This window comes from Ambystoma mexicanum, chromosome 14, assembly GCF_040938575.1.
Source record: "Ambystoma mexicanum isolate Mex_15411 chromosome 14, UKY_AmexF1_1, whole genome shotgun sequence".
Lineage (NCBI taxonomy): Eukaryota > Metazoa > Chordata > Amphibia > Caudata > Ambystomatidae > Ambystoma > Ambystoma mexicanum.
The window spans coordinates 538,212,448-538,234,830 of record NC_090940.1 but is presented as its reverse complement, the minus strand read 5'-3'; the positions used below and the strand labels follow the sequence as shown (position 1 = coordinate 538,234,830).

The following is a 22,383-nucleotide window of genomic DNA, read 5'->3' as shown; positions in this document are numbered from 1 at the left end:
CGTGGGAGGAACATCCAATCGAAAGAACGCACAGTTGGTAAGTAACTTGTTCTTCTGACTAAACTCAATAGTAGGCATAGTTGATTTGAGTCAGAGAAAATAAGTGAAACCCAGAAGGTATACAATTACATTGGATAAGTGGTACAGAGATGTATATACTATACACACCTATAAACGGTTTTAAAAATGGAGGTAGCAAACGATGCAAAGCCGATGGTGCACAGTTATTGCTAAACACAAAAGAGTGAATGCAGTGAAAGGAAGGGAGTTAGTTGAGGTGAGGATGAAGGATGTGAGAGGCACTGAAGACGCCTCATGAGAATTGGTGTTGGAGGTCCGCCAAACTCACTGTCATGACTGCAGGGATCGTGGATGGCCGTAGAACCAGTGGTAGTGAAGTAGTCCAGTAATAGGCCAGGGGACGGATCACACAGACGTGAGGAGCATTAGGAGTTGGGCCTTTGGAGGGGAAGCTGGTGTTCGCCTGACGGCTTTCCTATTGGCTGTTGATCCATCAGCCAATCAAGGGAGCATCAGGCTGTTGCAGGCCTGAATGAAAACACGTGTCCTTGTGTCCAAAAGTCCTATCCTGACCCTCACACTAAAAAAATGTCAATGGGTGCAAGGAAATGTCTGACTTGATGTTGGCAACAAAAGTGTTCAAAATCAAAAGCATAAGAATGACTCGCAACAAAAATGTTCTCCAAGGTAAAGACCTGTTATGATATGATATGATATGATATGATATGGTATTTGTAACGCGCCTATACACAAGTGTTTCAAGGCGCGACGAGGCAGGGAGGGGGGAAACAAGGGGAAGACAGACAAACGATCCTACTAGGCCAGGTGTCATTCAGATCGCGCAAGTGCAGAGGTAAGGGGAAAAGGAGAAAGTGCAGGGGGAGGAGGTGGGGGGGAAAGTGCAGTACAAGGTAAGTAGCGTAATAAAATAATAAATAATAATAAAAGGGCCAGCTGGTGGCAAGTGCGAGGTAAGTGCAGAGCAAGTGCTGGGAAGGGGGCTGTAGGGATGCAGTGACAGTCCCACAGTGCAGGGGGAGCCAGGGAGGCAGTGCAAGTGGAGAGTGGCTGGGCCCTGGACCGAGGTCACAGAGTGGCCCAGATGCAGGTTTAGTGCAAACTTCAGTGGGGAGTTTAGCAGGTTTAGCAGGGGAGAGGGAGAGAGAAGGCAGAAGCGAAGAGGAAGGTTTTGAGGTGCTTCCGGAACCGGAGATGGTTCTCCTCAAGTTTCAGGGAGGCAGGGAGGCTGTTCCAGAGGGACGCCCCTGCTGCGGAGAGAGATCTACCCCCAGCTCGTTGCTTCGAGAAGCGGCTTACCATGAGGGAGTTGGAGACGGATGAGCGAAGGGCTCGTGAAGGCAGATATTTAGGAAGAGAGAGTTGAAGGTATTGTGGCCCCAGGCCCCAGAAGGCCTTGTGGACAATGCAGAGGGTTTTGAACTTAATCCTCGCAGCCACTGGGAGCCAGTGAAGAGATTTCAGTCCTGGAGAGATACGGTCCCTGGGCTTGAGGCCAAGGACAAGTCTCGCAGTTCTGTTCTGGATAAGTTGCAGAGGGCGGAGAGTGGAGGCAGGCAGATTAAGATAGAGGCTGTTACAGTAGTCCAGCCTTGAGAGAACCAGGGCTCGGGAGACAGTGAGCTTCTGGGGGAAGGAGAGGAAGGGAAGAATACCTCTGAGGAGGTGCAGCTGGTAGTTTGACTTCTTAGAGACGTCAGAAATATGAGGAGAGAAGGAGAGTGTGGAGTCGAAGATGACCCCGAGGTTTTTAGCTTTGCAGGTAGGGGCAGGAAGAGGGCCAAGGGAGGCCGGCCAGAGAGCTGCAGGAAAGGAGGGAGTGGGTGTGCCGATGAGTAGAATCTCAGTCTTACTGGCGTTAAGGCAGAGGTCATTGGCGGCACACCATTCCTGGATAGCAGACAGACAGTCGGAGATGAGGGAAGGAGAGGAGGAGGCCGAGGGTAGCCTGAAAATGAGCTGGGTATCGTCCGCATAGCACTGAAAGTGGGGGCAGAGAGCAGCGATGCGGTGGGCAAGGAGTGCCAGATACTGATTGAAAAGCCAGGGAGAGAGGTTGGATCCCTGGGGGACACCACAGGTGGAGAAAAAGATGTCAGAGAGGAAGGAGCCCATTTGGACCTGGAAGGGTCGACCGGAAAGGAAAGAGGTCGGCCATGCCAGAGCCTGACCAGTGATATCCAGGTTATCACGGAGACGGTTGAGCAGGATGGCATGGTTGACAGTGTCAAAGGCAGAGGAGAGATCGAGCAGAATGAGAACACAGGGAGTGTTGGAATCGAGGTTCAGGAGCAGGTCCTCACGGATGTTCAGGAGAGCTGTTTCCGTGCTTCTGGCCGCTCTGAAGCCGGATTGATGGTCATGAAGATTACCAACATATTCAGCATGGAGGTTAAGCTGGGAGATGGCCAGTTTCTCCAGGAGCTTGCCCAGGAAGGGAGTAATGGAGATTGGGCGATAGTTGGCCGGACAGGAGGGGTCGGAAGAGGGTTTCTTGAGGAGGGGGTGCACAAGGGAGTGCTTGAGGGGGGATGGGAAGACTCCAGAGGCGAATGAGTGGTTGCAAAAGTCAGCTAGGGCAGGAGCCAGGGAGTCGATGTGGTCCTTGATGGTTTTGGAGGAACAGGGGTGAACCTGTTTAGACGAGGTTTTCATAGATCGGACTTGTCTGGAAACCTCATCAGCAGAAAAAGGTGAAAAGCAGAGAAGGAGGGCGGAGGGGCGGCTGCAAGAGAGCAAGAGGAAGAGCAGGGAAGAGAGGGAGGGAGGTGAGAGGAGGAGAGCGAGGACAGGATGTCCTGAGTTTTTGAGATGAAGTGCGAGGCCAGTGCAGTGCAGAGGGCCTGGGAGGGGACAGGAGAGGTAGAGACTGCAGCAGGGTTGGCCAGCTCCTTGCAGATGCGAAGGTGGTATCCTTCTGCTGGATTCTTTAAATAGGATGGCAAAAATGACTCTTTAAAGTTCTGTAACAGTCTTTCTGTAGAATTTCTTTTAACTTGACATATTGCATGATACTCTTCCCCTCCCTGGAATACCTGGTGCACTTGCCTGTCAGGACATATTTGTTTCACAGTTCTTTGACTCTACCGCAATAATATACCATGCAGTGCTCGGTATATCTATCTATGGTAACATTGCTCAAACCTCTCCCCCACACTGACATCTCATGCATCTGTACTGGAATGGGGTTTGTCTTTGCACTTTGCCTCGTCTAGATTCAAACATTCTTCTTACTAGAGGTTGAATTTGTGCTTTGCCTTGACTGCATTCAAACCAACTTCGGGTATTTTCTGCATCGACAAGTTCGTACCATTCAAACATTTGTTGGTGCGCTTGTCAGAACGCCATTGGATTCGTCCCAGTTCACAAATATGGTTTTCTGAAGAGAGTTGAGAAAACAAAGCCAGTTAAGCATTTTCTTTCACTTCTGCAATTCTTTGAGAAATAGCTTGCTCTATTATGTGCATGTGTATCGAGATCCCGCACAGCAGTAGATATTTAATACACTGGCGATGCCCGTTAAGGAGAAGTAGGATTTCAAGAAAGTAATGTAGCTCCTTGGTGCTCTTTCTTTCTGTACAATTGATCTGCCCCTTTCTAAGCACTGATATAGTGAGATGAATTGCCATCTGTATAACATTTTATTGGATGATGGGAATTTTTTTTATACCTCCTGGACTAACCCTCAATATTTTCTCATCTCAATGATTTGGTCTTTGAATCGCTGGGAGTTGGCATCAAAAGTGACACTTGAACATTAGAGTCCTGTTTTTTTTTTTTTTTTTCCTTTCCTTTACTGTGAATTTTGTTGAAATAAAACCATAAGCACGATTACAACATATACAACTTTTCATATTTTGCAAACCAGACGGAATAAAAACCAATAATACCATGTCATTGTTAATTATGCAAGTCAATTTAACAAAAAAATAGATTTGACTTCAATTAATTTTAGTTAAAATATTCCACATTACAGTGCATACAAGATTTACCTTTTTTTCACACATGAAAATGTTCTCTATTTCCAAAATCCATAAATAAAATCAGATAGGTTTCAGAATAGCTAAAAACGTGTTCCATAGATTATGTGCAGCTGCAGTACTAACTCTAGATTGCGCTCTATAAAGGTTGTTCCAAAATTGGTCTGTTCCAATGAAGTGACTATGCTCTATGAAATTGCCATAACCCGTTACATAAAAGGGTTGCAAGCGTGGGCAGCTGGTGAGGATGTGCCGATCAGACTCTCTAAATGACATACACAACATAGTCTAGCATTGGCAGGAATGTTCTCCAAGCACCCAGATATTCTAATGTGGGAAGCAGATTAAACAGCGATTATACAATGAACCTTTTTAGGGCGGAGCTGGAAGATTTAGTAAGGTATGGGCTAGGTGCATTAAGTAGAAAGCTTTGTGAAGAGATTGTCTTGTATCTCTTTTTTTTTTTACAGCTAATTTGTCAAGGTTACTACTTCTATCCCAGACTGTCCTTCAACTTCAGTATTTGGTCTTTGTTATTATTACCACAAATGGAGGCCAGTGTTATTCCCAGGGATGTTAAAAATGAGACAGCTGAATGTTCTAAATCCAGCATAAAGGGATTATTTATTGTTCCATTGTCTATTTGCTAATGTGCCCAGCAATCTATTAGTGTTTATTCAAAGGGAATGCCAATTATTAAGATAACACGTTATATTAGCGACATAGCAAGCAGAGACCAAATGCCACTCTCAAAGCCTCTACCGGGACTGAGCTGGGCAAATTCATTATCGAGCGTGAGATTTTGGCCTCCAATTTATCGAGCCAATCTACCTGCTTCAAAGGTAGGGCCTGCAGACCATGGAGTATTGCTGGTGCAATACTCATTGGGTAAATGGTCAGCAGGCACTCCAAATTATTGCCACCCTTACTGGTCATATATCCTGACGATCAGCCATTTTTTCCAGTTTTTGCTGATTGTAATCTCCTTCAAAAAGTGGTTGGTGGAAAGAGTTTAATAGGGAAACTGAGATAAATGTAACTGTCCACCACTGGTCAGTTTGTCCTTTCCCAATTTCCAAGTATTCAAGTTTTTTTTTCAGTCGTTTGCCAGCTAAACACTTTTTTTTTTTTTTTTTTATTAATTAACATGCGATAATCTGCCGAGTGCTGTAAAGCAAGCGGGGGGGGGGGGGTCTAATCGAAGAGTACGGTATCATCTGCATATCCAAGCCATAATAGGAGTGTCCCGTTAATCTTCAGGGGCGGGGGGTTCTTAATTTCTCTATACCGGGGGGGTTCTTAATTTCTCTATACCCAGACATATCTGATTATGTACAGGTTGAATAACAAATGTGCTAATACACACCCCTGCCACATTCTTTGATTTTAATTGAAACAAATTTAGTAAGCTCGCCCTCCTGGGTGAGACGAAAAGCCAGTGTAGTGCATTGATGGAGCTGAAGAAACTATAGACTGAAAAGTAAGGACATTTTTTACTTCTGCCTTGAGGTGCTGTACAACACACATATTTAAAGTGCTTTTTGCTTTTCTAAAACCCCTCTGGAAAGGCTTCAGTAGATCTGGCCTGTGCCCACTTTTGACAAGAGGACCTTACAAACTATCTTTTGGCTTGTTTAGATCATTGCCAAGAGTCTATAATTAGAAGGGTCGTGCCCGTCACATTTCTTATGGACTGCAATCAGTATAGATTTGCACCAGCTTTCCGGAAGGCAGCCGCTTCTTTCAACCGGTTTGAATATTTCGAGTAAGGCCTTTGCCCGGAATCCAGGATTCGTTTTCATGACGATATTCGCTAATCCTTCTGGTCCCGTTGCAAGGAAAGTTGTAAGTTTCTTTATTATGATGACTATATCCTCTGTCAACATTTTCACCAAATAATTCAAGGGAAGGAATATATGCGTCCCTATCAAATATGGGGTCACAGTCTGTAAAATGGAGGCTGGAAATATATTGTATCCAGTGTGATTCAGAGTAGACTTGTTGTTATGTTTATGTTTTGACTTTAATTGGAGATTTAATTGATGTGGCAGTTAGTGTAATAGAAAAGCATTACTTTCTGAAAGGATGTTTTTCCATGATTAAATGGAAAAACTTTAAACTGGTTTTACTGCATGTGCAATGCACTGTACAATGCTGCCAAACATTAACCTGTAGCGCATCTTTTTTCAGATGACAAAAAAGATATTGATCATGAGGCGGTGGTTGAAGAACAGATTATTGGCGAAAACTCCCCTCCAGATTATTCCGAATACATGACTGGAAAGAAACTTCCACCTGGGGGTATACCTGGCATTGACCTCTCCGACCCAAAGCAGTTGGCAGAATTTGCTCGGTAAGTGATGAGACCAAAGTAGTACAGGTTCTCTCCCTGTCTTCTATAGCACAAGGATCCCCCCAAATCCTGCTACATTTCATGAGATAATTAAAACCTTGACTAATGCCAGTAAGGTAGGTAGCTCAACAATGTAAGCTCTGACCTGCAGAGATTTGAACCCTAGCAGAACCATCAGAATACAGGATTCAAAATTATGGGCATCTGGGAGCTATTTAGCTCCTGCTTTGTAGCCTAGAAGAGCCTAGTTGGCGTCACACCGAAAGCTACCAGGAGTTAATTTTGGATAACCAGACCACGTTCTGTCGACCAAACACACCTATGTGAACTTAATGTTGCGTGTTTTGGGACACTGGATCAATAAATATTAGGCAAAATCTCTATATTTAAAGCATACGGAATCCTGAATAATGGACAAAATGATAGTTTGCATTGGATGTGGAAGTTAGATTTCCAGAACACTGTGTACTAGCTCCTCGTTCCCCAGTGGTAGCGCCTGCTGCCTGGTTAATGCTGGATACTCTGGAGTGGCTTTTAGCTCCCTGCTTAGCCAATCGTAATTTCGATCTGTAAGACATCTTCTTTTTCCAATTTAATACAATGAGTATAGTTTTTAATTGTGAATAACACCACATAATTGCAGTGCTTCAAAATGGAAGTTTTCTTAAAAGCTACAATTTATATGGTTTGAGGGATGAAATGGCAATTAAGTGTCTGGTGCATGAGTTCTGATAGCACATAGCAGTTTGAAGAATTTAAGCACTTATCTTTCCATAGAGTGTTACAAGGATGTCAGACCAGCACTCATCTTTGATAATAAATTACAAAGGCCGTCAGGGCCAGGATCCCCTAAAACATTTTAAATTCTTCATGATTTCGATCATATCATCAGTCTATTGTAATATTGGATGTGTTTTTTCTTTTTTCTCCAGATGTGGCACATCACCAGAGAACTTATCTTTTCAATAAGATATTTTTTCCATGTTGACCCATCAATACTGGTGATGAATTCATGCTGACAGTTGTTGTTAACTCTCTTGTAGTAGGGCCAGAATGTTTTGGTATCCCATCAACCAATATTCTTAATATATTTGCCCTTTAAGTTGTCTTCAGCGGCATGGTTTCTTCTAAGCCAGTTACTATATGCATTTTCTATTTTTTGTTTCTTGGGGATAGCTACATCTAAATGCATGTTACTCTGATAATTGCTCTGGGATAGCTACATCTAAATGCACGTTACTCTGATAATTGCCCTGTTTTTTTATTTTTTAAACATCATTTTATCAAAGGGATCCAAACAATAAGAAACCCGATTCCTGGGTAAGAATTTGTTTTCCCATAAACATAGATCTAAATCCATACATGCAAGAAGATATCCAGCAAACTATCTCATCTGCAGTTGCCAAAGACATGTATTCACAACTCAGACCTCTACACCAAATGCTAGCTTTGTCCCAGTTTTTATCAGACCCACCCAGTCTATTCTAAAGCAAAACTACAAATCAACATAGCATGGTCACTGAATTGATTAGAGAGGATTTGGAAATCCATTAACAGAGAATATATATTTTCACTGACGCATATACAGTCCAAGGTAGATGAGCATACACCATTGGACCACGTGGTAACAGTAAATGGATTATCCTTGCCAAACCCGTTCACAATCTGTAGGTCCAGGTCAGCAATAAAGGTTTTCCTTTTTTCAGTTTTCAGATCTCCTCTAGTGAGAGCTTCATTATTACCATTAGTTGGTTCTATATCACCAATATTATTCGCATTCAGGCCTCCAACTAAGATTGACATTTCCACATGTTGCGTAGTTATCAGTTACACATTCAAAGCTATTAAGCTGTATTGCCACTGTGGAGTCCTCACCGGGAGGGCCATAAACCTTGAGCAATAACATTTTTAAATCACTTTTCAACTTAATTTCATTAGTAAAGTATGGTTGCTCACTCGAGAGGTACACTCAAAGGAGTGTAGAACATTGGCAACCAAGTAGCCAGGCCCTCATATGATCTACCCTTTTCACCTTAATTGGCGTGACTAAAATAGGAGGTATATCCATCATACTCCTATGTCCCGTCCCCTTTCCTCCATACTTGTAGGACATTACGTCCTTCAGGACGGGACCAGAGCACTTTTGTCAAAGAATCAAAAATAAAAATATCCTTTTTATTTTTGTGCAGGGATACAGTATGTGGCCGTAATCCTGAACTCCGCATCGCCCTTCAGTCCCTTTCTCCGCTTGGTCAGGGCCAGACACACTAGCATCTTTGGGATTTTTTTCTTTTATTCCGTTTGTCCTTCCTTCCTGCTCCTGTTCCACGGTCATCTTGTCCTCCGTCTATGCCGGAGCATCAGGGATTTGTGTCTTGTTCATCCTGCGAATGCCGTTTCGTGAGTGCAGATCCCCATTCTTTGCCTAGAGTGTCTAGGCCCGGAACACAGTTGGCACTCGTGCTTTTATTGCGACTCCCTTTCTGTCCGAGCACTCCAGCGTCTTGTCCGGTGGGAGGAGGAGTTTCAACGTGTTAATCCACCACATTTGCAGCTCTTCATCGACGAGAAAAAATAACACCCGGTAAGTTCTTAACTTTTTAGAGCGCCAAGGGCTCAAGTAGCTCTACTACCAGGGGTATCCCTGAGGGGTCCTGCAAGGGGCCTAATAGGCGCACCAGAGCTTCCTCGGAGGGTTCCTGCAGTGGGCCTGCCAAAACCGGAAAATCTTCCGAGGTTCCCCGTTTGGGGGCTAAAGTTGAGGCCAGTTCTTCTGTGGCTCTGAGTACCAGGGTTCGCCCTGAGGTCGTCGCTTCTGGAGCTTTCCACACAGTCTCGGCTCAAGGCCCCTCTTGAGGGAGCTAAACATACCCGGTTTTCATCCAGAGGTTCCCCTTCTTGGGGCTAAATCCAATAGCGGCAGAATTGAGGGATCCTCTTTCAGGGTCCTGGCAGTGAGGTGTATTCCTCAACCTTCCCATGCGCAAGGGCGTGGTGGTACCAGTTCTGTCGAGGGGCAAAGAAGGCGGTTACGTACCACAGGCCTTCGAGTAACGGCTCTGCTGAGGTTCCTCCACTGGAGGCTAATTCTGAGGTAGTCCCTAAGGTGTAAAGTAAACACCCTAGATCTGCCAGTAGTGGCTCTGCCGATGGTCCTTGTCTTAAGGTGCTAGGAGGTCAAATAAGGCCCCGACTCCCCTGAGATCATTGCCTCACTTTCTCCTGTGACTCAGTTCACCTCCGTGTCGACAAAATGGCGACCAACTTCCCCGGACTACGACAACCATTTTGACTAACTCTTACGCCAATGTTAGTTACGGCTGGTGCTGGGGGTGGGAGGACTTCTCTTGGGGCAGGGCAGCCTGTTCCACGCCATGTGGATAACAAGAACCCTTTCCACCCTTCAATCGATTGGCGTGCTCAGGCTCATATAGTCCCGCTTCCTCCTGGTTCCGTTCCCCTGATTTATGTGGACCCAATTGGTGGAGGTCCTTCCTGGCAACCATCCTCATTATGTTCATGGGGGGGGGGCTATGCCCCTTCCGAGTGGCCTCTGCCCACTCCAGCGTCTAGACCTTCGTCCTAGGATTCTTTTTTTGGGAAATTTCAGGCGCTCCTGCTTTCTGACCCCATGTAGACGTACTTTATGGCTCTGTTTAGGGAAATCTATCTTAGACCTCCTGTAACGCCTCCTGCTTTGGCAGATCTTACGCAGTCCCCGGTGATGCCACCTCTTCCTGCAGGACCTCATCCACCACTTCCTCCTCTGTCTCAGCTTTCCCTGATGGAAAAAACATTGGGTGCTCTGCCAGACATCACTTTAGGAACTGAGGCGCCATGTGTAGCGCATCAGTCTTCTGTTCCTGCTTCACTGGATGAGGACCAGGCGGACCAGGACAGTGATGAACCACCCCGGGTGCTGGACATGATGGCCCTGCTTGACATTACTGTCCCGAGGCCCCCGCTCCGCAGGAGGGGGTGCTTTCTGGAGCCTTTACTCTTATCGCCTCAAGAGCACACCGGCCTGTTCCTCCAGAAGGTCGTCTTGGCTGAGGCCCGCAAGGTCTGAGAAAAACCTAATTCTGGGCAGCATTTCAACAAGAGGATTGACACTCGATATAAGCTTCATACCGCGGAGGAGATATCCTTGTCGGCTTTTCCGCTCCCATCGTCAACCGTGGTTGCGGCAGCCACCCTACAGTCCAAGCCGGCCTCTACATCCTCCATGGCAGCTGCCCAAATCTTCTCCAAGGAGGACAAGCCTTTTCGCGCCATTGGCAAGGAAGTCTTTTCTAATTCAGCGCTCCAACTTCGTCAAGCTTACACCAAGCTTATTTTGGCGGCGGCCAATGTCAAGCTGTGGAGGGAGCTAGCCGATATCCAGGAATTTATTCCTGCGGATAGGCTCGAGGACTTCAAAGCCGGTTTGTGTATGCCAAGTGTTGGCACCTGATTTGTTGGGGGTCTGCAGCACAGCTTGTAGATAACTCCCCTCGAGGCCTTATGGTTGACGTTGACCTCTCCCGCCAAGCTTGGCTCCATGCTACAAAGTTCTCAAAGGAAGTGCAGCACAAGGTGCTGGATCTTACTTTTGGTGGTGAGGAGTTGTTCTATTCCTCCACAGATGAGGAACTCGCAAAGACTAAGGCGAGCACTCAAACTGCCAAGTCTTTATCGGTCCTGGCAAAAACTCCAGCTAAGGCTCCTTATACACAAGAGGTCAGGGTCCCAAACTCTGTCCTTCTCTGGTTTCAGTGGTTTTCAGGATCGCTTTGCGCGCCGATCTGAGGCTCCAGCTGGTGGGCCCCGCTGTAAGCAGCAGCGGCAAGGTGGCCGTTTTTTCTCTGCCATCAGCCTCCTCTCCAGGGACAGGTAGTCTCCTTGCCGACAAATCATCCCAATTATATTTTTTGCCGGTCGCACGAGACTCCGGTGGGAGGACGGATTTCGTCTCATCTGGAGGAGTGGCAAACCATCACCGAAGACCGATGGGTTTTGTCAATCGCTCGGGCGGGCTTCCGCTTGCTCCGCCCTCCCACCCTTCAACCCCCTCACCGGGTTGCCCTCCCTCAGAGCCGAGGTACAGAAACTTCTAGACCTCGGAGTGGTGGAGCCTGTTCCCTTCTGGGAGCAAGGGGAGGGATACCACTCCCGTCTGTTCAGTGCCCAAACCCAACCAGGCTGGCCTGCGCACCATCCTCTATCTTTCCCAGTTCAATCTTACTCTTCCCCAAGAGAAATTCAAGATGATCAATCCCTGCCAGATAAAGTCCTCTATCCAGAAGGGCAACTGGCTCAGCATGGTAGACCTCCAGGATGCATACATGCACATTCTGATTTGGAGCCTGAATCGAAAATATCTGTGGTTCTCCGTGGGAGCAGAACACCAGTTTTGTGTACTCCCTTGTGGTCTCGACTCGGCGCCACGTGTCTTTACGAAGATGTCAGTCATCGCAGCTTTCCTCAAGGGGTTCATGTATACCCATACTTCGACAATTGGCTCCTGCGCAGTCCTTGCCCACAGACTGCTTTGACCAATTTTCAGTCTCTCCATCAGCTCCTGTTCCATCTTGGGCTGTCGGTGAATTGGTGGAAATCATCCATGACGGTCTCTCAAGACCTGATCTTCCTGGGTTTCCGTTGGAATATTGTCTGTACCAAGGTGTTACCAATGGCGGACAGGATTTCAGACCGATAACCACCTGTCAGATCTTCCTCCAGTCCTTGCACATGAAGCCTGGTGGTTCCAAAGACTTCTGGGTCTCATAGCCTCTTGCGTGCTAGCTCTACCTCTTGCACGTCTGAAGATGAGGCGCACTCCGCTTGCTCTCTGGAGCTGCTGGTCTCGGGCATCGGATCTGGATTCCAAGAATTCCATTTCCATCCTGCATGACAGCAGATCCGCAATGGTGGTCCTCGACCAACAACCTTTCAGTGGTGGCCTCCGTCCAGGAGCCCTGCCCCAAGTGACAGTTACCACAGACTCCCCGCTTGTGGGGTGTGGAGCGACGCTGCGTCGCCTCAAAGCTTTCGACCTGTGGATGCCTCAGGACAGGCAGTTTCATATCGGTTACCTAGAACTCCTGCCTGTGGTCCTGGCGCTCAAAGCTTTTCAACCATCTATCACCAACAGGGTAGTCTGTATTTGCACAGACAATTCTGTGGCGATGTTTTACATCAACAAACACCAATGGCGGCACCAAGTAACTTCTCCTTGTGGATCTTGCCATACAAATTTGGGACAAGGTCTGGCTGCAGGCTGTACACATCCCGCGTCACATCAATGTGACTGCAGATTCACTCAGTCGGCAGCCAGTTACAAGTGGGAAATTAACAGCAATGTCCTCCAACATTTTCCATCAATGGGGCACTTCAGAGGTGGACCTCTGTAACTTCAGCAAACTTCCACTTAATGCATTCATGGACGGGCTCGTAGCGTTCTCCCTGGGGCATGCCCTCGATTCTGTGGGACAACATGAAGGCTTACACTTCCCTCCATTGCCACTGATTCATCGGTCACACTGCAAGCTCAGGACTGCATCAAACTGCATGCTCCTGTTCATAGCTCCTTGGTGGCCAGCCAGATTCTGTTTGTTGGTGCTACAGCATCTGTCAATTCTTCCCCCCGATCAGATTGCTGCTGATGCCCAACAATCTTCACTAGAGCGATCCCCAACTGTGGCACCCCTCCCCCAATCGTTCAGCTTGGCGGCATGGTGGCAGATCTTTAGCACAGTTCTATCTGTCCGAAGACAATATGTGCATTATCCAAGCGGCCAGAAACCTTCTACGAGGGCCCAATATAGGAGCAAATGGCTGTTTTTGCCACTGGGGCCTAGCTAAACGGCTCAATCCCGGGCATGCTACCGTCAACACATATCCTTTGTGTCTCACCTGGCCGCTTCTGGCATTCATGTTCTGTCTTGTAGGACTTATTTATCTGCCATTGCGGCCTACCTGTCCACGAACGGATGTTCCTTTTCATTGACTCACTAATAAAAAGGTATTTTGTGGGACTGCTTAATCTCTTCCCGTCGTTTGAAACCATGGACACTACTGATCTTAAGTATCTTTCTTGGAAGGTTGCTTTTCTGATTGCAATAACATCTGTAAGGCAAGTAAGCGACCTTCAAGCGCTTTCGGTGAAACATCCGTTCTCCACTTTCCACAAGGATAAAGTTGTGCTTCGCACTCATGCTTCATTCCTTCCTAAGGTGGTTGCTGACTTTCATTTGAACCAATCTAGCTCCTTACCAATCTTCCCGAACCCGGCATCTGATGGCGAGAACAATTTGGACGTCAGGCGAGCCTTTAAGTTTTACCACGATAGAACTAATGAAGGCAGAAGTTCCTCACAACTTTGTTACATTCGGTGACCCTAAAAGGAAACCAGCTTCGAAAGCATCAATTTCCCGCTGCATTGACTTGTATTTGTTTTTCAATTGTATTTCAGAAGCCTAGAACATCCAAGGCCTTCAACCTCCAAAGGGCATCCATGCACATCTGGTCCGTGGCAAAGTGGCAGCAGTTGCCTTCCAAAAGGATGTTCCTTGGGAGTCCATCGCCAAGGCGGCTTCGTGGGGCTCCCCATCCGCTTTCTGCAAGCATTACGGTTGAGACCTGAGCTCCAGGGCTGATGCCCAATTTTGCCAGGCTGTCCTTAAAAACTTGTTTCAGTGAAGGGATTTTCCATCCACCCGTACTACCTCTGGTTGTGCTTGGGAATCTCCCACAAGTATGGGGGAAAGGGGACGGGACGTAGGAGTATAACAAAGTTACTCACCGTAATGACGATCTTACTCCTAATACATAGTCCCCTCCCCCCCCCCATACGCCCGCCCGCTATCCCCTCTAAAAAGTATCCTCTATTGTTGCTTAAATGGTCTCAGACCTGGCAATAGAAAAGGACTGAAGGGCGATGGGTGGAGCTCAGAGGGGCTGGGTTACAGCCATGTGCTGTGGCCTCACGTAAAAATAAAAGGAAACAAATTACATGTTTTTTTTAAAATGCTTTTTGACAAAAGTGCTCCGAAATGTTCTGCAAGTATGGAGGAAAGGACACGTGCACACACACCAACCCCCCGCCCCCAACACCTGTTCGCGTCTCTTGACTTCCAAGACTTCACCCTCGCTTTTGAACTGTTATTTATCCCTCCAATACCGTGCATTACAAATCACGCTTTAGGGCATAAAGAGGGGTAAAGGGGACCATATTATTAGATCTTTTGTTTATTGGTTTATGGTTGGTGGTCTGGGTTCGACTAATATCGATGTTGGGACTGGGTCTGAAGCAAAGGCCTTAACTTGTGGTTGGCTGGGTGGAGGTAGGAGGCCTGCTTTGTCCTGGCTATGATAACGCGTACACTGAGGTGCACTTTTTAGAACAGGGGGGGGATTTCTGTGAAAGTTAGAAGCAGCGTGAGCCCCTCATCAGTGCTTGGGCCTATTCAAATTCCTCCTTCCAGCTTGCAGCCTGTGTCTAGCACACTGAACACCGCTTAGCCATGCAGGCCCGATAAATCGATCATGACTACAAAATGGCGTCTTTTTATATACGTGCCCTGGATCTAAAGCACACATATATTATGGTTGTGTGGAGACCTCTGGGATGACCCAGATGCGTCCATTATTGACACTCCAGATGTTGCACCAGAGTGTTCACATCTCCCCAATTGTTTTACAATGAGTTATTAAAGAAGGCTACTAATCATTTCAATATTCATACCGAAGAAACAGTGGACAGCGCTATCTAACAAAAGTCCATTGAGTTCTTGGTAGAGAGTTAGGAGGCGGATCCAACATCTTGGCATAGATGGATAATTTTCGCCATACAAATCTCAAAGAAGGAGAAAGAAGCCCTAATTTGTGCCGTATGATTGAGTTACTAACGGCCGAAGCCAGTCCTAAGGTTTGTTTCCAAATTTGGCCTTGTATACAGTTCAAACCAGAATCCAGGTCCAAAAGACATAAGTCCAAACCAAACAATGGGCTAGGTTCGACCTTCAACAAATAAAAATCAATGATGGGCAACAAGAGAATTTGCAATTTTTTTTTAAGCACAATTCTCATCTGTGAGAGCAAAGGGCGAACTTTAATTTTTAATCCATCGGACCAAGATTTTATTAAGTTTGAATCTGAAAGAACGTAACCCAAGTAACGTAAAGACTTCACACATTGGATTATTGTTCCAGCTATGTTCCCTTGGTATGACTTTATCCTCTTTTTGTTAGTAAAAATAATGATCTTGGATTTTGAAGGGTTCGTCTGCAAGTTGTGACTATTAGCGTATTTGAAAAATTCATTTAACTTGAGCTGAATACCATGAGGGGGCCTGTCAAAGAGAATGTCGTCTGCGAAACACATGCAGTGTAGATTTAGTTTCCACAATTTCGCTGGGTACATTAAAGGATCAACCCATAACTCTTCCATATCAGATATATAGTGATGAAACAAAGTAGCAGCGAGATTGCATCCCTGCTTTACTCCAGTCATAGTTGGAATTGGAGGAGCAAGGGCGCCGTCTTGCGTACCACAAACTTGAAATGTGGTGTTGGTGTAGAGCATTGCTACAAGCTGTACAAGGCAACTCGGAAAGCCAAACTTCAGCATCTTTTTGTTTGTTTGTTTATTTATTTGTATTGTGCACGTGACCCAGAGGTATTTGGGCGCGAGGGCATAAAGAGGGTTGTAAAGCTTAAGTTACATGGAGCACAGGAATGAATACAACTGAAGCTACAATGCTGTATGCATGAACAATAATAAGCAGTAGGGCATGTAATAATAGTACAGTAATATACAGTCGGCATCAATAGTCACACACATAGGCAAAAAAACAGTGAAGTCACATATATACAATAGCACTAGGATGATTGCAGGTAAGGTCAAACGTTGTGTTCCTTTTAGCCAGTGAATCAGACTAGATCTGAATTGTGTGTAAGGTAGATCTTCCCTTAAGGCAGGGGGGGGAGGGAGTTCCAATGTTTTGCTGCTTTGACAGGGAAGCGGCTCCCTCCAGATTTAGTAAGCTTAAATCTAGGTACTAATACTATGTTCCAGTTATTTTTTCTTAGGGGACGGGGGAAGCTGTTTGTCTGGTGAATTTTTCTGTAAGGTATTGTGGGGCAGCTTGGTGAAGACATTTGTGTTAGAGAGGCAGTTTTGAGGAGGATTTTATCTTTCGTCGAGAGCCAATTAACGGATCTCCTGAGGTCAGAAATATGGGCATTTTTAGGGAAGCTTAGGGCAGCTCTCAGGGCATTGTTTTGGAGAGTCTGAATTTTGGACGTAATATATTTATTGCTGCCTATGTATAGGGCATTGCAATAATCCAGCTTGGATAAGATTAAGGCTCTTGCTAGATGTTAGGAAGAATTCTCTGTTTAGGCTGAATTTCCTAACCTAGTGAGTCCCCCAGCAACTTTGCTGGATTTTCTGGGGTTTATTTTTTTCTCCTGCCAAGAGTGAGACTCTTTTACCCTCACTCTTGGACATGACTTGAGAGAGTTTTCTGTGACTTGCTATGTGCTTATGGGCTAGGGGGTAATTTTCCCCATAGGCCATCATTGGTTTTTGAATGTGTTACACAGCACCCACAGTGCAGTAGCACAGGGGTGTCCTAGAAACCCCCAAACATAGACTCTACACCCTGGGACTGACTACTGTCTCCCTGGGTCTGTAAAGTTACCATTGACTTTACTAGTCTTAACTTGGGAACTTAACCAGTACAAACCATCTTACTGTGGAAGTACTGGTAGGGGCAATTAGATTGCCCCTGGGTCTGTTGTCGAGGGGGTACTGTCCCATCCCCCCTTGCCGAGTTCTGGCTGGTGGCAGTGGATACCACGGAAATATTCCACCGGAATATTTCCCAATGGGATTTCCCATTGTTTTTGATGCACCACTTTTTGGTGCAATGTTAAAGATACCGCCGGTTTATTTAATTAATATAAATTCACCGGTTGGGATCTTTTGCCGGAACTCGCCGCCAAAATGGCGTCTAGGTTCACTTCAGTAACCCTGAACCCGAGTCGAGCCTTTGTTCCACTTTTGGCGGGCTTCTGCACAGAAGCCCTCCAAAGTGGTGCCATTCTGTCTGGGTACCACAGGGGGTGTGGGAGGGGGTTTAGGCACCCTGGACTGAGTTGCCTTGCCAACTCATGTCGCACTCTAGTGTGATTGGCCCAAGTGGTGAGCCACCCCGCTCACCACTTAGCATGTTTGAGTGACAGCTAGGCTGTATGAATGGGGGTTTGCTGCATAAAAGCAGGGTTTTTGGGACTGGTTCTTCAGAAGTCGCCACAGGACCTAAGAAGCCGAAGAGGGAGAAGCCGAGCCGACCTGCCAAGACGACACCACCGGTGAAGCCCTGCAGAATCGTCTCACCACTTTTCCCGACGACAGAGGAGATCTCCCGCCGGAGAGTCTTCTTCCCTTAGCTGGTGGGGACAACCAGTTGCTGCCTTCTTTTCGCCGTCCCGAAGCATCTCGTGGCCGCCTTGCCTGTGCCAAGCACCCCGGCAATCGGGATAGCACTTTTTACCTCAACCGCGAAAGAGGGGTAAAATCCTTTGTGACCGGAAAACTCCACGGCTGGCCTCATCCCTGGTAGTGCAACGACCTGCAGCCTTCCTCCCCGTCGAGATCACCTCTTCCTTGGGACGACGCCGCGACTTGCACCCACTACCAGGAACGACTACCACCGCTGGAGGAATCTTTCCACTTTTAAAGGTACTCTGTTCCGCCCGGCCTCCCTTGCCACCGATTGTACGGGGTAGATTTAGCCCTCGGCTCTCGAACCTGGGTAGGTCTGGGACACCCTAACTAAACTTTTCAGAACCGTAGTAAAACCTTTTTTACTCACCTGCAAAGACCTGTGACATTGTGTGATCTTGGGCACATTTTTCGCCTGGCTCCCTCTAAAGCGGGCCCCGAACTAATTCCCCTTGTTCCACCATTGACTGTCTTCGCTCACCTTATGTGAAAAGTGTTTTACCTTACTGCTCTCTTTATTTCTACCTTTTCCCTCCCTTTTGGTAATACTTGTTGGAGTACCATCTAACGTTAAGCGCTCACCTCTGGTTGGAAATAAGTGGTGTTAACTTAGAATTGTCCAACAACGATTAGGGATGTACATATGAGTAATAGTAACTGTGTTTGACTTTCTTACCTTTTTTAATGTGCTAGTGTAATTTATGAGTGTACCTTTAATAAATAAGTTTATACTTTTACACCTAGCTCTGGTCAGTGTTTGCTTGTGCTATTGTGCCTCTGTACCTATTATGTATCCTCTGTATACTGCCTAACTCTTCTTGAGGGAAGTCTGGCTGCTCAGCCACAGCTACCACAGTGAATCTGTGCGGTGCAGACTGCTACCAAGTGGGTTTACTGCCAACACCTGTAGTCTTAAATCTTTTGCAGTGGTCCCAGAGGGAACTGCACAGGTTTCTGCCTAACACTAGAGTAATGCAGTTGTTGGGTGAGAGGAACGGCTTATCTGCCCTGATCAACTTGCAAGTGCAGGAGGTAGCTGAGGCCATAGCGTTTACTTGTTTACCAAAGGTGAGCGTGGAGTCTATGTAAAAGCCAAGAGTTTTGACTACCTTGGCCACAGTAATGATATTGTTGTCAATTGTGAAGGATGCATAGTTGGGACCTCGTTTTTTGATGTTAGATGGGTTACCAAGGATCAGGAGTTCTGTTTTGTCATCATTCAGGCATAGACCATGAGAGGCCATCCATGCCTGGATGATGAGGTAGACTCTGTTCACAAAGGCCAAATCCGTGTCGTAATCTCCCGTCAACGGGATGAGGATCTGTGTTTCTGATGTTTGTTAATCTGCTTAGAATCACATGCTGTGCATAGTCCGCTATCCAGTGGTCACTACGGAGTATTGCATTTTGTTTTTCGTAGTCGAAAAGGGGACGTCGACAAGGCGTGTCTGTAACACTATCCCTACAGTGACGTGCAGTGTACCCACAATCCCTCACGCGTCGAGGTCCCTCAGATTGTTTTTTTCCACCCAGATATTGGTCGCCTATACGCAGAGCTCCTCGAGACATTGCAAAAAACTTTATTCTACCTTTGGTCGCCCTTAACTTATATTACTTGCATCCCTCCTTCGGCGTCGTAGCTGCAAAGCTGATCACCGTCTATCAAGATCTCCGACGGTGGTGCCTTCGACGGAGGAGGTTGTTCGGCGTTCGCCGAAAACGTGGCCTGGCCTCGACGGCCAAATACAGTAGGGAGAGTGGGGTTGTGGGACATTTATTGTTTCTCTTTGAGAATGCCTTTCCCTTTCCCCTCCCTTTCCTTCGGGTTGTTGTCACATGCAATCTGTTCCTCAGCTATGGAGAGGACACCCTTTAGGTTTTGCCCGCGTTGCAAAGGCAAATTTACCTGGAAAGACGAGCATAAACGGTCTAACCGTTGCTTGCCCCTCAACCACAAAGAAGACGGCTGTGCGGCCTGTCAGCTCCTTAAGCTGAAGACTTTGAAAGACCGTAGGGTCAAGAGGTGGGCAGTCTACGCCATGTCTAGGTCTGATTCATCACCCACCGCCGCAGAAAGTGACGAGGAATGTGACAACCCGACGTCCGTTTCGGAAGTCGTAGCCCTCTCTAAGGAGCGTTCACGCTCCTCGTCCTCCGTGCCCGACAAGCTCGGCTCACGCCCTGCTTATGGGTAAGAACACTCCGGCGACAAGGACGCACACAGAAAACACTCCCATAAACATACTACCCACGGCTCTTACTCTTCGAAGACGAAGAGGGCATTGGCGCCAACGGAGACACATGTCCTACCGGCGGCCTCCTCAGACCGTAAGAGTCTGAAGCCCCCCTCGCAACTAGCGACTGGGCTACCCCCAGATAAGGGCGCTATCACTAAACCGCCAGACGGCGCGCACCGGGGAAAGAGTGCCCGTCAGCGTAGAGCAAGCGACGCCTGTAACGTCGACGCCGGAGGTACCCTCGACAGACCGTTTAGTTGTCGAGAGCCTGGCGAGGATAATTTCCACCGATAGCAAGAGACGGACGGCAAAAGAGACGTCGGTTACCGCTCATAAGGCCCGGGAAACGCCGAAAAGGTCAGAAGGAAGGCAGGAACCGCCCGCTCCATCGAGAGGGACTCCTAGCCTACCAGAAAGCTTTTCAGAAGGCGAGGGGAACCTCTCTTCGACATTATGGGATAGGTCGAAGCGTTTTCTAACGGAAGGTCCTCCCTTTTCTCCCCCTGACCGCTCCGGGGTACCTCAAGAAACCCTAGAAAGACTCCAGTTCTGCATGGGCAAAATGGAGAGGTTTATGGAGACTCGGAACCTTCCAACACCCAAGAGATCAAGAGAGGGACCCCAGGAGGATCCCAGGGCCAAGTACCCCAGGCTGTTTGATCCCGCCCCCACCCCCCCAAGAGGATGTAGATCTATATGACCTCACTGGAGAGGACCCCCACTTCCAGGATGATGACAAATTCTTAGGCAATGAAGGGGAACAAAACCTAGAGTAGGAAGGTTTTGAAGACAACCCGGATATGGGTGAGGGGGGCTTCAGAGAAGACCCAGAAGAAGGCGCCTCACAGCCCTGGCAGTCCCATCAGTGTTTTCAGACCCTGAAGCCATAAACCTGTCCCCACCCAAAGACTTACCTATTAGGAATACATCTCCTATAGACAATCAACCTACCTGTAATGCACTCCTACGCAAGGCAGCAGCAAATTTTGAGATCGAGACCGGGGAAACTTCTCCTCACATCGACTTTGTAGAAAAGATCATTAAGGAGAAACCCCCTGTCAGCCAAACCATTCCCCTCCTCGCCTCAGTAAAGAGACAAATTACTCCTTCACTATCCACTCCTGCGTTGATCAGAGGGGTCAACCCGAGGATAGAAAAATGTAGTCCTTCTCCATCGGACCCGTTATACATCAAGGGCCACTCTGTACCAGACTCCTTAGTGGTGACAAATACCAGGAAGAGAGCAGGGGTCCCGCTGTCAACTAGCGAGGCACCACCAGATAAAGAGGGTAAAAAATTCTATTTCCTAGGAAAGAGGATTACAGCCTCAGCTGCCTTTTCCGCAAGAATTGCCAACAACTCTTTGCTGGCACGTTACGCAGATGCACAATGGAGCGAACTACGTAAGGACATTGAGGAGGTACCGGAACCCCTACGTACTCGCCTTCTAGCCACGGTTACTGAAGGGACCTTAGTCAACCAAAGCATCAGTAAAAATACTCTGGATGCTGCAGAGACGGCTGGGCGTTCCCTAGTCCAAGGAATCCTACTCAAACGCCATGTATGGCTACGCAATTCAGGCTTTAAACCTGACACACAAGCATCTCTTATTAACAAACCTATAGGAGATGCAAACCTCTTTGGTAAGACGGTGGATGAGGCACTAGAGACCGCAAAGAAGGAATTTGACACAATCAAGACACTAGATCAAATTTCAAGGCCTCCCAACAAACGTGGTTATGGCAACAAATGTATTTTTTCAAGGCCAACGCCAGCAATACTCTACAGGTAACTGGTCCTCTAACCAAGGCACCAGTGGACAATATAACCAGAGGACAACGTCGTGGCAAGGTAAGAGGTCGGGGTCCTACCCCTAGAGGTTCCCAAGCCACCAACAGCAAATGACTCAAAGATTCGGGTCCCCGCCCATGTTTCGCCGGTCAGGGGCCGGTTAACATCCTTTCTTCCAGCATGGGAGGGTATAACATTAGACCGCTGGGTACTATCAACCATAGCCCGCGGCTACTGTATAGAATTCAACAGTTCCCCTACATACAGACCCCTAAGAGGACGACTCATGTCGCCAGAACACCTCCCCATCCTTCTTCAAGAAGTGGACCAACTACTAGAAAAAGGAGCTATAGAGGTCGTGCCTCTATCCCAGGTAACGGAACGTATTTATTCAGTGTACTTCCTTGTACCCACAAAGGACTTAACCATGCGCCCTGTACTAGATTTGCGCCCAGCAAACAAATTCGTCAAACCTCAAAAATTTCGTATGGTG

General features: G+C 47.2%; 1 protein-coding gene across 1 annotated transcript in view; it reads left to right on the top strand.

The window, feature by feature from the left end:
• The window catches only part of YY1 (YY1 transcription factor), a 236,866-nt gene that overhangs the window by 90,592 nt on the left and 123,891 nt on the right, over nt 1-22,383 (top strand). Inside the window, exon 2 of the mRNA XM_069637790.1 lies at nt 6,210-6,372. Within this exon, the coding sequence (XP_069493891.1) occupies nt 6,210-6,372 (163 nt within the window). The remainder of the gene's footprint in view (nt 1-6,209; nt 6,373-22,383) is intronic.